The sequence below is a fragment of the Pleuronectes platessa genome, chromosome 20, assembly GCF_947347685.1.
Source record: "Pleuronectes platessa chromosome 20, fPlePla1.1, whole genome shotgun sequence".
In the NCBI taxonomy this organism is placed as follows: domain Eukaryota; kingdom Metazoa; phylum Chordata; class Actinopteri; order Pleuronectiformes; family Pleuronectidae; genus Pleuronectes; species Pleuronectes platessa.
The window spans coordinates 17,035,299-17,052,489 of NC_070645.1; the positions used below are offsets into that span (position 1 = coordinate 17,035,299).

The 17,191-nt window shown below is 45.5% G+C and overlaps 1 protein-coding gene across 1 annotated transcript in view; it reads left to right on the forward strand.

The window, feature by feature from the left end:
• The window catches only part of gli3 (GLI family zinc finger 3), an 88,923-nt gene that overhangs the window by 46,807 nt on the left and 24,925 nt on the right, over positions 1–17,191 (forward strand). Inside the window, 1 exon segment of the mRNA XM_053412916.1 lies at positions 1,908–2,013. Coding sequence (XP_053268891.1) covers positions 1,908–2,013 — 106 coding nt within the window.

Below are 17,191 nucleotides of genomic sequence, written 5' to 3' on the forward strand. Positions count from 1 at the left end.
CCAGCATCTCCTCATCCCTCCTTCCCTCAGCAGCTCTGGAAATCGGCTGAGGTGAGCCAAGCCAAAACTGAGTCATCAGGAGGAAACTGTTAAACAGACAGAGATGGACTGGTCCGATACGTGCCAGAGCTGTGTGGAGGAGGCTTTTTTAGTTCTGATCTCTGTTTTTGTGAAATCAGCCAGGATGAAAACCCCTCGAATGGTTTCTAGAAGTTTGTCCAGAAGTTTTATTTTCACTCATCGAGCACAGAAGCAAACCACAGTCAACAGGGGCATGAATTTTAATATGTCTCAACACATATGGCGAGCAAGTGAACGAGCAATTAAAGAGACTGATTCTGTGAGTGTGCTGATTTTTTACTCAGGGCTGTCCACAGAAATTCAACTGGTAAGAATACGAAATAATATATATATATATAATTTACAGCTCAGGAAAGGGTGGAAGTGAATGGTTTATTTATTTACCACCACTCACAGTTACATCTTCATCTTTTAAACAATATGAAATATAGGCCCAGAGAAACGTGTCCTGAAACACACAAACACACAATGACCGACAACTGCTAGAAGCGACTTGTCCGTGACTCTCTCGCTAATTATTAAGTATCGTCTCTTCTTTAGCTGTGTATGCGTGTGAAAACTCAACAAATAAAACAAAGAGTTTCTAGAAACATACCAACCCTTCCTATAAATACTTCTGTTACCTCCCCTAGGTGTCTCAGTTTGAAGTTTGGGCATGTGCTACATCATCTGCAGGATTGTTTACTGAACTAAACTCACCCCCTCGTAAATGTAGATGTGTTGGCCCAAGCCGGCGATGCTCATCAATGAGAGAATGAGTGATGAGGTAAACAGATCTGAGTCAACACCTGCTGTGTTTGGCACCTTGCATTTAAAGGCTGTTGGGGCCCCCCCCCGTTTATCCATCTGCCATCTTGGCAAAAGCTCCCAAATGTTTACAAGCAAAAACCACATAGCTAGCAGCCTCGGAGACTTGTTGCGTGAAGGTATGCAGATGCTGACACATGCTTTGCCTCAGGGTGCTGATATGCCACTTGGCAATGGCCTCGGTAAAAAGGCAATAAGGTGACGTGAGATGTGTTCAGACAATGTGCGAGTCAAGAAGTGATTCATTTGTTTTTATGTGGACCCGTTAAAGTTGCAGTGTGTGCAACAGTTGTGTTGTTTCTGTCTCTCTGTGGAGGTTTTGACCTTCGACCCTCAGGTAGGCTGCGTTCCAGAAGAAGATCCCACTCACGGCTCACTTGTTGCAACTTGGATGCACAGTTGCGACAGAAACATTCCAGCTTTAGTTGTTTGCGATCGCGGTGCAGGGTGCAGTTCAGGTTAGAAGATGAGGCAGCACATCAGTTTACATTTCAGGCGGTAAAAATAGAGAAAGGCCTGGAAGCTCATATTATGCAAATGTTTTAATGTTTTATCTGGGGGGGGGGGGGGGGGGGGGTTCGATTCTCTCTGGCGGTTGTGACAAAGCAGTGAAACGGAAAAAGGATGTTTTTGTTCTCAGTTGGTACGTTCCAGTGGCTGTACTTAAACATCATCCTTTGTACAAAACCACATTATGCTTGGCTCAGTGAGAAATGTGCCATTTGGCGGCTTTTTTTTTTTTACGGTTACTTATCACTGTTTATTTTGAGTTCTGTCAGCCCTGAGACATTCACAGACTTCCTCTGCGAACGTGTTGGAGCCGTGCAGCTTTCAGCTCACTTAATGAGGTCTCATTTGGGTGGGTCCACAGAACGATAGCAATCAACCACTGCCTTTCATTATGGCTGCTATCGAGATCAGATGAGAAGGGAATGAATTCACGTGACAGTATGTTTGGAAAAAAAATCCAATAATGGATTTCATATGTCTTATTTCTTTCTCTTTTCTGTCCTACACAGCTGCACCACAGTTCTTCCCGACCTTCCACCCTCCAGTGCCCATTGACGACAGACATGCCCAGGGACGCTACATCTACGATCCCTCCCCGGTGCCCCCTCTTCACGTGTAAGTGTCTCCAACTCTCTGTGTTTTATGTCAGGAACTAACCCAATATTCTCCTGGATTGCAGGCATGTGCAGCAAACAAAAAAGTCAAGTAGATAGATAGCCCAGGCAATGTGACTGAGTCCTGCTCAAACCCTGAATATCATTTAAACCATTTAGTCAGAACCTGGCCTGACCCGGACTCAGGTCATGTATTCCCACTCTGAGTCAAACACTTGATTCAGTTGCATTATGGAACATCAGCGGCAGGCTCCCCATTATTAATGGCGCTACAGATCCAGCCCCTGAACCTGCTTCCGCCCGTGGGCGTGGAGCATCCCTCCTTGTAGGTGTCGGGCGCCTCTCTTTCCCTCTTTAAGGATCAAAAACCTGCAGCGCTGCGACGTGCGCAACATGATCTGCGTGTCAGAGACACACAAATGAACATGTGTCAGAGACATGGAAACGAGAGCCGGGCGAGGGGGGAGCCTGGGAGCGTGTGATTCTCATAAGAGCAGTGATCAAGCCCTGTCAAGAGAAGGAAGCAGTGCCTCCGCTGACATCCACCCGTCTCTGACAGACACCGATGGGCTTCTGACACATGAACTGTATGCAACCAGCCACTCCTGCCTCATCCAATCACATGCATGTGCAGACTATAGGATATGAGTGGTGAGACTTTAATAGCAGGGGACTCCTTATTAAAGTCGTCTCATATTTTCCCGGGAGTAAATGACCGGCCGGTGTTGCAGAGATCTTCAAAGCTCTTCACTCACTCACTAACAGGAGACCTTTTTCTTCTCTTCCTCTTTTCGTCACCCCCTCTCTCTCTTTCTATCTCTTTCACTCTTGCCGTTATTTGTATTCTCTGCGTCGGAACAGTGAGTTCCACAAGGAGACGCTTCATCGTCCTTGTTTCTTACCCGCCGACACGGAGGAAGCGATCACCACGCGACGAGGACAAATTGGATGGGGCAGCTACTTGGGCCGCATTATGTTTGATATTCTTCATCATTATCAACTCCCCCCTTCCTTTCCTCTGGAGTCATATCTCTCCCTTGCTGATGTGCCACTAAGCGTAATGAATTTTTTATGTCCCCCCACCTCTGGCCCACCCCACCTCTCAACCCCTCGTCTCCTGCTCAGGGGCTGCAGAGGAGGGAGAAGGGAGGGGGGGCTCGAGGAAATAAAAAAAGGGAGGTGATTGATGCCCCGTGTCACTGCAAACAAAATGGCAAATATAATTTAGCATTTAGCTTATGCAGAGATAATGGGGCGAACACGCCGCGGCAACACGGGCTCGAACAAAACAGCCGGGCTTGTTATCCGTCAGGAGCGCTTTGGTATGATCAGGAGCACAGGTTAGGGAGGGGGGAGGAGAGAGCCGAGGAGTGGAGTGGAGCGGGGGGGTGGAGGGACGACATGGAGCGAGGGAATTGAATTAAGGGGGAGAAGTTACGCAGAGTGTCTTCAGTCACTCCGTCCGGACAGGAGTTATCTGTACGCTTGGTTTGCTGTCATTGGAGACACGGCCGCGCTCTGCCATGCTACTTATGGCCTGTTTATCCAAGCCATTAAGCATGGAGCTGTTTAATATGACACGTTACGCTGAGGGGAAACTATTTGTCATTATTATAAGACAGCTGTTAAGCAGCCAAGCTTGTTTAAATCAAGTCTGTGAACTCACCAGCACGCATGTTATCTGTGAATTCACGTCGGCTCCGTGTAGGAATCTCAACTCCTTTTGGGTCTTTGCGCCGGGAAGCAGCATTAACGCCTGCTTGATTAAAAGCAGCTCTGAATTCCTCGGTGAGAAGAAGCCCTCATCAGCTGAGTCCAACCACCTGATGGATAATTGGAGTTAATTGCGATCCCAGGTTCGAATTTTTGCAACTTTTAGCTGCGGCCAAACTTTACAACCGTAGATCTACAGCCCCCCCCCCCCACGACTCAGAAGTGATGCATTCTGCTCGATAACGCAATGTTGCTTGTATCCAGGCCAACGGCATAAAAGCAGTCATCGTGTAGCTGTCGCTTCGGGGAAACGGAAGACAGGAGCCGGCTTATGGAGAAATATTGAATTGTTTTAAGACAAGTTTTCCTCGGTGAACAGAATTAATTGTTATTAGCTCTCTCAAAGATATGCCTAAGTACACAGGGACTATTATTGCAGTACTTCCCCATGCAGCCTCTCATTACGGCCTGTAATTACAGTTGGGTTGGCCCTGCGGCAGTTCCATCAATCCCGCCAGCTTCCCCCGCCGCTCGCTCGCAAGCCAGTGGGCATCCGTGGCCGGAGCAAAACACAGCAGACGCCCGGCAGCTTGTTTCCTCTCTGCCACAGTGACACATCCACCATCTATACGTGGCAAATGAACAGGATCATATCCTATTACCGTGAAGGGTCTAATTGAAACATGTTTATTTATGGCCCCGTTCTTGCGTGAGGAGCGGCCGTTAGCTGCGCTAACAGGCTCCAGCGATATGAGGCGGTAGAATTAAATTAAAAGCTCATAAAATGAAATATGCTCTGTATTAGCTGTTTGACACTTAATTTGCCTTCAAATGAGCAGAGGAAATCACAAATTAACTGTCCTTTGTTTTTTTCCCTCTTTACCTCACCTCCCCTATTAGGCAAGGGAGGACGCAATTACAGACAGAGGCTAATCGTTTAGTTTATGAATTCTTGTGGGGAAGGTACCAATGTGCCATTCAATATTAAAGCCGCAGGGTCAGGAGGGAAGGGGGTGGGTGGGGGGTGGGGGTGCCTTCTTGTGGTGCACTTGATTTACCGGGGAACTCGTGTGCTCCCGTGAACGTACAGCGCTTTTTAAGAGTTTCAGTTTGAGCCGAAACCGAAACCAGGTTTCCATAACGTCCAATTTAAGCAAACTCTTATTGTACTGCACTGATCCAGGACCAGTTAAAAGATGTTTAATCTGGTACCTTCTATCTGAATGTTTCTGCTCTAGAAACCTCCAGCGCTACCAAACAGATTAAAAACTCCCTTCCTGTTCCAGAGAAGATGTTTTCCTGCTTAAATAAACACATTGATCGGTGAAGAGCAGGCTCTCCATGGGAGCTCTGGTCCTCTCTGCCACCACCATTGTGCCGGCCGGCTTAATGAGAGTTTTGGGGGGGGGATGCAGGGGGCCAAGAGAAGAGCCAGCTTCTTTCATTCTGGCTTTTTTTTTTTTTATTGCTGGACTATAGTACACAGGAAAACAAAACAGTCCCCCTCGTGTGGCTGAGCCCCGGCTGTCGGTCACCCGGAGACGGCTCCGAACAAACAGAGGTATTCGTCACAAGTCAATTATCGGCCTCAGAGTTTGCTCTGGAGTCCCCGGCCCTCGTGCTGTGCGAATGGGGGCCACAAAACAACAAAACATTCTTACGGGTTCAGCAATTGACTCACAGCCTTTAGCGCAGTTAACAGATGTGGATTTAGAAAATAATCAAGTCAATGAAAGAGTTTATAAAGTTGTAAAACAAATAGAAAAGCCTCAGGGCTGAGTTTTTGATTCCTTTCAATTTGATTTAGTATTTAAGAGGAAGTTTCTCTGCTATATTTATAATACATATTTCTAAAAATATATAATTTGTTGAAGCATCTCATAGTGAGCAAATGCAAAATATAACATTTTAAACTAAGTCAATATATAAACAGAGGAGTATAAGAGTCCATTCACTTGAATGGGAAAGTAAATAGACAGAATATACATGCATATACATTTAATAGTGTTGTATATTGATTTAGAGAAATGCAACAATCTGAAGTGTTTCTGCGTAAGTCGTGAATGAAGTCGTGGACTGTGCGTTCTGTCGCTGTGGAGGTAGAGTGCGTCTGGGGGGTTGTGAGGGTGTGTGTCCGTGTTCCCAGCCTGTGTGGGTATTTCATTCAGGAGTGTGTTTGTTCAGCTGCGGGCCTGGCCTGACTGGACGGTATACTGGAGGTACCGGGGGACAGCTGCAGCGTGTGTCCCAGTCATCCCAGCACAACCTCAGCTCTGCAAACCAGTAAGAAGTTTGTTGACTTTAAGCATTTGCCCCAGAAACATCATTTGAATGTAAAGATCCATCACAACCGAGCGAATCACCTCGATTTCCATTTGATTTTCTGCAGCAATCTTAATCATTTTACTGTGTTTCTGCAAAACAGCTCGACTTCACACACTCGCTCGCTCTTTTTTTGGGGAAAAATGTGTTGACTGTTGTCTAGTTATTTACATAAACTGTTGTCAGAGTTCCCAGTCTGGGCATAAAGGAGCGGCATGTTGCTTAGCATAAAGACCAGGGTCTTATCTCCACACCACCTTCCAGATGGGATGAGGCCGAGCATTGCTACACATATATACGCAAATGCAAACACACATACACACTCTGCAAGTACACACATAAACGTACAAGACAATAGACCCGAAAAAAATGCAGTATAGCTTTTATAGAAGCTAGAAGAAGAGAGTTTTTAATTGCGCGGCTTCATTAGTGGTGTGATTTCACTTTGCTGTGTCAAGGCCTCGTGTAATAGTTGATATTTCGATGTTCAAGATCTAGAGACTATAATTTTCTTCGTGCATTATTATGGGCAAATATATGTAAGGGTTAGGCAACCGTATATTTTCAGTTATTTACAACCAACATTTTCTTTTAGTTTACACGTTATAATGTCTCATTGATATCCACATTTAAATATTGTCTAGACGAGAACAGAATGGGAAGTAAGGCCATAAATTACATTAGGAAATTGATGATTATTTGGTAATCACGTCTGATCATCTCCGTCCAGATATGGCTGCTGTCACTGAGAAGCAGGCGGAGCGAGACGAGGGCCACTTCTTCATCCCGCGCTCCGACTGTCCAAAACCCATTCTGTGTGACTTCGTAGGTCACCCCTCTCCGGTGCACTCACTGCTTTCCCTCCATCCTCCCCTCTCTCTCTCTCTCTCCATCGCTCCCCCCCCCCCCTGCTCCCCCTCTATAATACTTTCTCTATGGAGTAAGTCAGGGGGACAGGCGGTCACGCAGTCGCTGGCTTCATGATTAATGGTGTTTATTCTTGACAGAAGGCTCCTTTATTTATCTGCATTGCAGTTTCACTGATACTATCAGTCACCTGAATGAAAAATATTCAGTCATACCAATTTTGCAGTATAATTGAGTAGAGTCACTTCCTTTCAGTTTTCTCCCCCCCCCCCCCCCCCCCCCCCCTCGCTCTTCTCCCCCTCGCTCTCCTCCTCCACTCTATCTGGCAGCCTTATCATCACCACAGTAATTTTCGCGCTGCGTTGTTTGATATGGAGAGGCTGGCTTTAGCCGCATTTGACATAAAGCCTCTTCCATTTCCACTGGAGAGGAGAGAGGGGGGGAAAAAAAGGGAAAGAAAGAAAGTTGTGCGCCACTCGGTGAAAATGTGCGAGGAGGGAGAAAATATCTCTCCCCTTCTTTCTGAGGCAATTTCAGGATTTAGAGAGAAAGGAGATAAATGCCTAAGCAGAAATGTGGGCTAGATGGAAGTTACAGTATATCTTTTTTTTTGTAATACACCAGTTTCAGAGGGCTAAATGGGCAGTGTAGTCTCCCCCCCCCCCCCCTTTCTCTCTCTTCAGCCGGAGCACAGGACCATGATATTTTGAAGGCACCTGTGTATTTTGAGAATGATGGATCCAGCAGGTACAGGGGGGGGGGGGGGGAGCAGAGGAAAAAAAACAACTTTGGCACAGCAGATATCTGACAAGGCCTGTAAAGGTTTTAGGGTTGAGTCATTACCCGTGGAGATCTGTAAAGACATGTTCCAAAACTCTACTTACCGGGCTGGGATTACCTACGCTGAGCCTGCAGCAGCCACTGTGTCTGCTGTATATTTGTATTTCTCCCCCCAGTTATTAAATATCACATGCATTTTTTATGTTTTTCCTTCACTCTGTGCTAAATGGTTTATGACTCATTTAGTATGTCTTTAAACCAAATAGTAATCTCTACTAAAGACTTCATCGTATTTCCAATCTACAAACGGATCCTTACATAACACTTTACTCATGCAAATCAAATCCTGTTTGATTATGCGTTCAGCAAATATTTCCTATTCTTTGTAATTCTGTGTTCGCCCTTGGTTGGATGTCATTGAAGGGTGCATTACAAAATATATCTTACATTTTCCATAAAAGGGGGTGATACATTAATCTCTAATACAAGGCCTGTGAATTTGCACATGTAACACATTAGCGGATTTGATTTTCTTTACACAAGTCATTTGCCCCTCTTCATGTTTGAGATCTCAATTTGTAGCTCTCCCGTGGAGCACAATGGAAAACCAGGTCTGAGGGGAAGAGATAACAGACAGGTGCCAACAGCCCTGCACTGCAGTGTGTGTGCGTGTGAGTGTGTTTTAATGTGTGCGCTGCTTGTGCATCCAGGCTTTAACACACACACACACACACACTTGAAACATTTTCTCCTGTCATTTGATTTATTCACTGCCATTTTTATTTAATTTTTCTATTTCAATTCTTCACCTTGCATTTCTTATATATAAAACAAATTAGCTGAAATACACATTTGTTTTAGTTAAGCTCATGTTGTATTTTTAAGACATTTATAACTGTATGCAAAATAAGGATTTTAGTCATATGTTAAAATTATTTTGATAATACAGCCAATAATTATTTTATTAGCTGCATCTGCATCTGCTTATTTTATTTTTTATTTTTTATATATATATATATAAAAAGTAATTTGTGTGTATAGTCAAAAATGTCCACAACCCAAGGTGACACAATCACATTTTTATTAATCTAACTTTTAGCCTAAAACCCCCAAAATATTAAGTTGTATATAACATTTTGGGTATTTTAACATCAGACAGCATTTGATCTGCTTTGTGATATATTGCATTCTTTAAGGTCATGCAGGTAAAAAGCTTATATATTTTTTTCCCGTGGTAAATTATTTGCTGGGTGTGGACGACTGTCAGTTTTATGAGCTGTGTCTTTTCTTAATTGGCTTTTGTAAAAGACCCTCCTCTCATTGGCGGGAGGTATCAGAGAGCAGCAGCGACTTGTCAGGATCTTACCCGTGCAGCTCTGGCAGCGTGCCGTCTCACATCGTCTCCACAACCTCAGGCAGAAGCCGCCCTGACGTCTACCTCTCTCTCTCTCTCTTCACAAATACTAGTTTAAAGAAGCTGTCATGTAGAATTTATTTTCTGCAATTAGAGGAAAATACGTTTTTCCTCACGAGAAAGGAAAATATTTTTGCATCTTATTACCCTCATGCAGAAATATTCAGTTGTAGTTTTAAGAGATCCAGAGTCAGTTTAGGGAGTTTTGCCTCAGCCGGTGCCCTGCAGACGTCACGCTGCAGCGGAGAATAAATGTGGAATTTCCATTACTCTGATCTCGGGGCTCTGGGCTCCCGACCCTGCGATCCCACTCTGGGGGCCAGTTACAGCAAGTAACGAGAGCAGGGGAACAGGGTCGTAAATCCTCTGCAACTCTCCTCATTTTCCATCCTCCCTCTGTTCCACCTTTTCCTTTCCTCCCTCCCTCTCTCTCTCTCTCTCTCTCTCCCTCCTCTGCTTCCATCCCTCCTTGTCAAAGTCCTTCAATAAATGATTTCGTAGGAACGCAAATGCAACAATGTAAAATACGACCACATGTTGGTTAAACAGTCCCGTCCGTCGAGCTAAGGACCACTGACAGTTTTAATGTGGGAGGAAACGAGTTCATTACCTCTCTTTTAACAGCTTCTGCACCTCTTCTCCTCCCTCTTTCTATTTGTTTATCTTCTAAATCACTCCTTTTTTACACTCTCCTCACCAATTCAAATTAATTCACATCACATAAAGCGATTCTTTTCTTTCAGCCCTTTTGTTATCTGCCTTATCAGATGTGAAGTCCATTACATCTGATAGTGTGACAGAGGCTGGTTTCATCTAATAATGTCGTGTGGGCGAAAGCCAGAAAGAAATCTTTTTCTATTTCCGTCTCCCGTGGTACTTTTATTTTTTGATGGTGTGGAGGTCAGGGTGTAAAGTTGTCTTTATTCAATCGAGTGTCCATTGGGAGCTTTCACAAATATGCAGAGTCATGCACGCAGCTGCAGGGTGAGCCACTTGTAAGAATGCAGTAATTTTTGTTGCATGTCCATAATTTATCTGATTTGCTTGAGTGATTCTTTGAATTGACAGTTTATTTAAAGGGATTAATTAGAGGTGGAGACAAACAAGGGAAATGTTTTTCCCAAGCTGGACTCATTATACCTCCCATTCATATCAGTTTTTGTTTCACTTCTGCAGCAGGTTTGTGAATCATTCTGCTTCGGGTGTTTCCAAAATTTCCCCATGTCCGTGTTTAAGCCTCCCAAAGCTTCATCAAGCTCGAGCTTGGCACCACCACGCACTCGGCCCCTTCATGATTAAATATCAAGGAACTCCACTTGACATTTTATTAGTCCAACAAGATGGATGAAATGGCCAGAATAAAGTAGGCTGTGTCTGTTCACTTTCCCACCAGCGCTTGCCTTTCTTCTGTCCAGCTTTTCCTTTCCTTCCCCTCCTCTCCGAGAAGAATGTATTAGGAAAACGTGATGGATTTCATTCTGAAGAGGAGATTTCCAGTGCTGAGGAGGAAACATACATTTGTGTGTCTTGTACCTGATGCTCCTGTTCTCTTCCCTCTTGTGTCTTAGCTCTCCCTCCTCCCTCCCTCCCTCCTCTTCCTCCCGACCCCCTTTTTCTTTTCTGTTGTTCCTCCTCAGATCCCTGTCTGAAGGATTAACCATCTCCAGCGGTGTGTCTCTGCTGTCTTGTAGCGCCGTGTATTGTTTGTGATTTGCTCAGGCCCATCCGTGCGGCTGCTCATTTCAGCAGCCCAGTGTGACGTGGTGAATTGAGGAGGGGATCATGTGGAGCCGTCTCACCGACCTGAGCCGCTCCTCTCAGCCCTGGGCCACACTCATTCTTCCAGCCGCCCCTCACCTGCGATGGGCTGTGCTCGCACGCGAACGTGCACGCTCGTTACCTGACTTGTCAGGGTAGTGAAGGCGATGGGGTGTGGAACCCGAAACCCTGTTTAGCTGCAGGCGTCAGGAAGGAAAAGGAGAGATAGATTTGCTTCCTCCTTGTTTTTAGAAGTTTAACACGTCAACACCCTGGAGTCCCCTCCTGTCTTCTCCATAGCCCGGGGCTTGCCAGAGGAACTCAAAACACTAACTGTGAGCTGCGTTAATTCCACCTGCCCTTGGTTTGAAGAAAACAGCAATCAAATGCGTAATGTGCAGCAAAGCTGAAGGTTGAATGTTCCATGTAAAGTGATTGCTCTATTTGTAGAAGGAGAAAATCAAGCACAGGAGAGGACCAGAAAAAGAACAAGAAAATCTTTTTTTGTTTCATGTTTGTTCCCAGCCTCCTTGAAACGACAGGAAAAAAGACTTGTTCTTTTTGTTTCATTCCACTTTCATGTTTTCATTTCCTTGCTATATACTGAGTTGATTCGTTTTGCTCGACATTCTTATCTCGATGGTTGAAATTGCATTTAATTGCAGAGTGGAAAAAGATTTTTCAAGCAGCCTGGGAAAAAACACACCCCTGCTGCGTGGCAAAGCCAAACATAAACTTTTCAAAACGACGAATGTGTTTGGTTATAACTTAGAAGCCGCACAAGCGGGGAAAATATGTGAGTCAGCCTTTATTTTGGGATAAAGCATAATCCTCTCACTTTGTGGGAGTATAAGGAGCAACGAGGAGCCTTGATCTAAAACCAGGAGAGTATTTCATGTGCGACACACCTTCACCGCGTGTGTGACCCCTCCTCGGAGTTCACGCAAGAGCCGCTAACACCTGGACCCGTTTGTTATGAGTTAAGTCCGTCACACTCACCGACTCCTGTTGATAAGCACATGTTAGTGCTCAGGTAGCATGGAAGTGATACGTGCTCACGGGGCTGTACTGTACGTCTTCCTGCCAGGACAAGCGTGCATGTGTGGATGATGTGACTGAAACACACAGGGGGAGGAGATAGAGAAACTAAAGTAGAACGATGGGTAGTCGGCTTGACAGCTGTGTGTGTGTGTGTGTGAGTGTGAGTGTGTGTGTGTGTGTGTGACTGTGTGGTGTAGGGGAATGTCTGGCACGCCTCCAGAGGTATCCCACAGAGAGGGAATCCTGCTTGATGGGACCATGAATAGAAAGTTCTCCCCACCCACTGAACCCGCCTGGCCCTTTGATGTCAGAGGGTCACACAGAGCCCTCGCCGCTCGGGAGGGCGGGGGGGCATAGTTCTCGTGAAAGCCTGGCAACCTCACCGTGCTCTGCCAGGTCCGTGCACGGTCTGCTCTGCCCGGCCCAGAAGAAAAGCTCAAAGCGGAGGGGAGGAAATCCAGAGCGAAGGGAACAACAAACTACAAGTCTCACAAAATACTACACTATTAAGTTCTGAGGCTTAGAGTACACCACTGCTGGCAGGCGCCTCCCCCTTGGATATCAAACATTGGGGCCACAGAAACTATGGAGATAACATGGAGACTGTGATTCGTCAGCACGGGTTACTCTAGTTCACCAATTCCTCTCTTACACCAAAACTTGTGTCATGAAAAGACCAACTGACTCCTTTCCCATTGCCAGTAGGGGAGTGTTTACTTTTTGTGTGTCTGTCTTGCCAGTGTTGCACCTTGCACAATACGAAAAAAAGGATAGCGGTTGTGTCATGTTCCCAAGAAAAGTACACAAACCTTCAGGGCTTAAAACGTAATAATTAAAAGCTTAAAATAGCTGATTATGATATCAACTTTGGACATGTTCAGCTCTGAGTAAAATCTATCTTTGGATGAAGACCGTGCGATTTGTTGAAAGCTCTAAAAGAAACTACAACGTCAACCTTGAGGAAGATTGTTTAGCCGACATTTGATCATAAATTCCTCCTGCAAACACTGAGAATAATCAAATCACTCGTCCGTTTGACAGCGGAAACAGACGAATGTGTCAAGCTACACCTGAACCGTGTGATCAGCTACACAAAGAAAAACAAAGTCAAAAAGAGTTTAAGTCCTTAACATTGTAGGCAAACAGACGTGTGTCAGTCATGCTACTGGAATATTTATGACATGACAATCACATGTCAGCATTTTTGGAAATCTTTATTCACCATGTGTGTTGTTGGGTCACATTAAGTGTATCCCCTTTTCTGGAAAAACTCACAATTGCTTGAAACAGAAAATGAGAGTGTAATGAGGTGTTTGCTATCTAGAGGTCATGACATGGACACTGGATCTGAATATAGAACTAAGTGGAGTTTAAGCCGCTCTGTAATTATCATGACTAACTTGTAAAGTCACTGGAAGTCATTGGAATGTGCTTCAGCGGCTGAACTTAATGAATATATCTTTTTTTCCTGTTGAATCATTAAGAAGCCAGAGTCTATATCTACCTCCCTCTGTTTGTCTGTCTCCCTGTCTCTCTGTCTCTTGTCTCAGCTCCCTCTCCTCTCTCTGGGACTCAGCTGGCTCTGTTCCTGTGGCCGTTTGATCTCACTGAAAGGGTTTGGAGCTTTAAAGTGCTTCTGTTTCCGCTGTCAGGAGCCCCTCTCTTCCTCCTCTCTGGTTTAGGCTTTCAGAGCGATGGCAGCCCTGTGGCTGGGTGGGTTAGAGGGTTGGCAGTGGCGGGGGAGCAGAGGTTTCTATGAAGGGGGTGAGACGGAGGTGAGGTGTGGTGGGGGAGTGAGAGTATGATGCTGTCAGCCTCGGTCAGGAGAGCAACCGACACCTGAACGATCCCGGCGCCCTTCGGAAACCTCAGTTCCCACCTCACTCAGCCCCTTGTGACCACAGAAGAGGCGGTTCTACCTGTGTGTTACTGTACATCCTTCCATTAAAAATCATGTTAAAATACAACACAACCCGGCTGGGGGTTATTTTATCAACCTGGGTTGTACTGGTTTCTTACTGGTACTTGAAGCAACTCACAACCTCTAAAACAGATGTTTTTGCTGTGACTCCCAGTTTGATGTGGATTTGGTCTGCAAGTCACACAGAACTCTGCACCACTCAGTATTTTCCAGTATATGGTTGATACCAGACCATCTTTGCAGTTGCCCACTCAACAGTTAAACCCTAATGCCAAAGTAAAACATACCCCAGCTGTTGAGTTGAGAACCTGAACTCTCTGACATAAAAGTTGGTTAGTGGTTAAAGAGTTATATTGAGTTTCCATAGGATCCTTAAGGCAACAGTCAGAGGCCCATTGCAGTAGCTGGTTGTGAACATGGAAGTATTGGGCTTATGAGGTAGAGCGGTTCATCCAGTGACTTGTACTGTAGAGCCTGTAGAGTTAAGTCTAAGATAAGACTAGAACAAGCACCATATAAAGGCCGTCTATTCCTTTATTGTGTCTATGACCCAACAATCCGTCCGTCAACAGTAAATGTTAATTATTACCAAGATGAAGTCAAAACACTTGGTGACTTCTTGACTCGCAGCTTGTGAAGTCATTGTTTCCCACAATTAAAGCCACATTATCCACATTTCACATTTCTCTGGCTGCGTGTCGGAGAGCGGCCACTTTACTGAAGAGGATAAATGTTTCCATCTGTCCATAACACCAGTCGCTCAAAATCCTCAATATCAATTTAACAACGTTTTATTGAGACTAAATGTGACACACGCCGCACTGTCCAAATAAAATGATTGGGTTTAATCTAATTTCTGTTGGAGTTTGTTGACTCTCAGATGTTTTTTACTCTTTGTCAACCGGACCAGGCCGGCAGCAGCATCAGATGAAATTATGACGCTCTGTGAACATTCACAGTTGCTGGTTTTATTGAATTTAGACTTGCCAATTTCCTGTAACCTTCTGTGGAGCACACATCAAGAAATGTTCATTTTATTTCACGCGCAGCCATTTCACGCTTGAGCTAAAAATATTCTGCACAACACATATCCTGTTTTAGACTGACCGCTGTGTCAATACCAGCAGGTCTAAGGGCTGCACCACAATGATACCTTCTGTCCTTCTGTCCTAAATGAAGTCGTCAGTGTTCGCCACAACTCTGTGTTTCTACTGCAGCATTCACCCAGGAAAAATTATTAGTGTTGATATAACCTTGTTCCAAACAAAGTTTCAAGGCCTGTGTACATGAACACACACCCCGACATGAAACCTCAAAATCTTTAGGGGGGGATATTTACACTCGGTGAAAATGAGACGACAGCGTAAAATCCGCAGACCGCCCCGTGTAAACACGCAATGTCTTAAAGAGGCGCTGACTGGTTTAAGCGAGGCCACGTGAAGGGAAATGGCTTCCATATGTCAGGAGCTCCGGCTTCTCCTCGTGCCCTGTTTGCAGAGCGCCTTCTCTGAGGGTTGGCAGGAATTATAAAACCTACAAAGGGAAGTAGAGGAGTGAGGGGAAAGTTTCTTCTCTACAGTAAGAAGGAGCCTGCAAAACCCTGCGGTACAGCTTTGATGTAAATCTCAAATCAGGTGTAACTAAGACGCTACGTCTCTGGCACACACCTCCCTGAACATGAGCGCGTACACACACACACACACACACAAACACACACACACAAACACAGGCCGAACATTCCTGCACGCACACACTGCGTGTTGTCAGATTACTTCCTTTCGTCATGTTGATTAATGCATGCTGGCAGATGCTAAGACGATCACGGCCATGCAGAGAGCGGCTGGACACGGAGGATCGGACCCTCTCTTGGTTTTTCCCTCTCTCCTCTGAACCATCCATCTCTCCGCTGTCCTCCTCAAATCCCCTCACACCTGGCTCTGCACCCCCCGAGACCTCTTTTTCTCTCCTCCCTCTCCAACTCGCCCTCCATCCGAACACTTCTCCCTCCCAATTCATAACGTCACTCTCCTCCTTCCTGACTACCGTTCATGGTCTGCCTCTCTGTAGCCCTCCCTCCACACCTCTCTCCACTTCTTCTCTTCTTTTCAAACTTTTCTTACCCTCTTGCCGGCTCAAATCTCCCTCTACCCTGCACTGGCACCCTCTAACCACCAGTCAACAACATGTGTGTGCTCTTGTTTCTTCCTATTTCTTACCGCTTTCCCTTTTTGCCAGTACTCCCAGTCTGCCAGTAGAGCTTTGTTCTTATTCGCTAAGTTAATTGGGAAAACAAGGCAAAGCAGAGGCATTCAGCCAGGGTCAGTGAAGAGAGACGCAGCCAACACATGACAGGGTTAATCAGTGTCATGGCAGCCGGAGCCGGCGTCTGGCTCCCCTCAAACAGGCCGGTGGACGGCCAGACGAGGAAAAGAAGTCATGATCTTTTTTTTTACCTTTCCTCTTGGGTTCTTATTTCTTTATTGAAAATGTCTAAAACGTCACATGCAGCCATTTCAGGGACACAGACAAATTTGTCCCACATACTTTGCCTTTTACGTCTGGAAATTTCAGGCTTTTCATTGAAAAAGTTATTGCAGGATATGGTGAAGAGATTCCTGTTTCTATTTTCACTTTTTCCTCTCTCGTGCTTGGTTTAGCCATGTTGATATCAAAGTCAGTGTCACTTTGCAGCTGTGTGTGATGTGTGTTAATGAGGCACGCAATGGTGGCATGACTTTCTTATCTAAAACACACACACACCTGTTTTGAAGTTCAGAGTTGCCCTCAGCTTGGCCTGCAAGGTGTGGAGGAAGTCAGACATTTCCCATGAGGGTGTCTTTGAGAGCGGACGTGCAGAAAAGCACTGATCGAATGGACGCGGGAAAAACAATACGACAATCGTTGTGTTGCAGTGTCAGATGCGTTCCCTTAATCCGTCACCTTTGCACGATTTCACAGCGAGGCTTTTACTGAGATTCCGCTCAGGACCATTTTTCACCTCCACCTTCTCCAGCATCACCATGAGACATGTTGTCACACACTTGAACTCAGTGAAAGCCTTTAAAATCGTCCCACAGCCCCTTTGGCCTAATTACAGAAAGACTCCAGAAGACGAAGTTTGTTTGTGTGAATGCTTGTATGTCTGTGTGTAACTGTGTCTGTCCTCAAAGTGTGTATGTGTTGTTTCTGGTCCTCAGTGCTCATTACTGGCCCTGGCCTGAGCTCTTTCATTAGGGCGGCTGTGAAATGGAGGGACGAAAGGGCCGGTCGGGGATCAGGGGACGGGGTGGAGGTTGTAATTGGGCTGTTCCGCTCCCCTCGCCTTGCTCAAGGTCACTGTGAGACAAACTCTGGGCCAGGTCC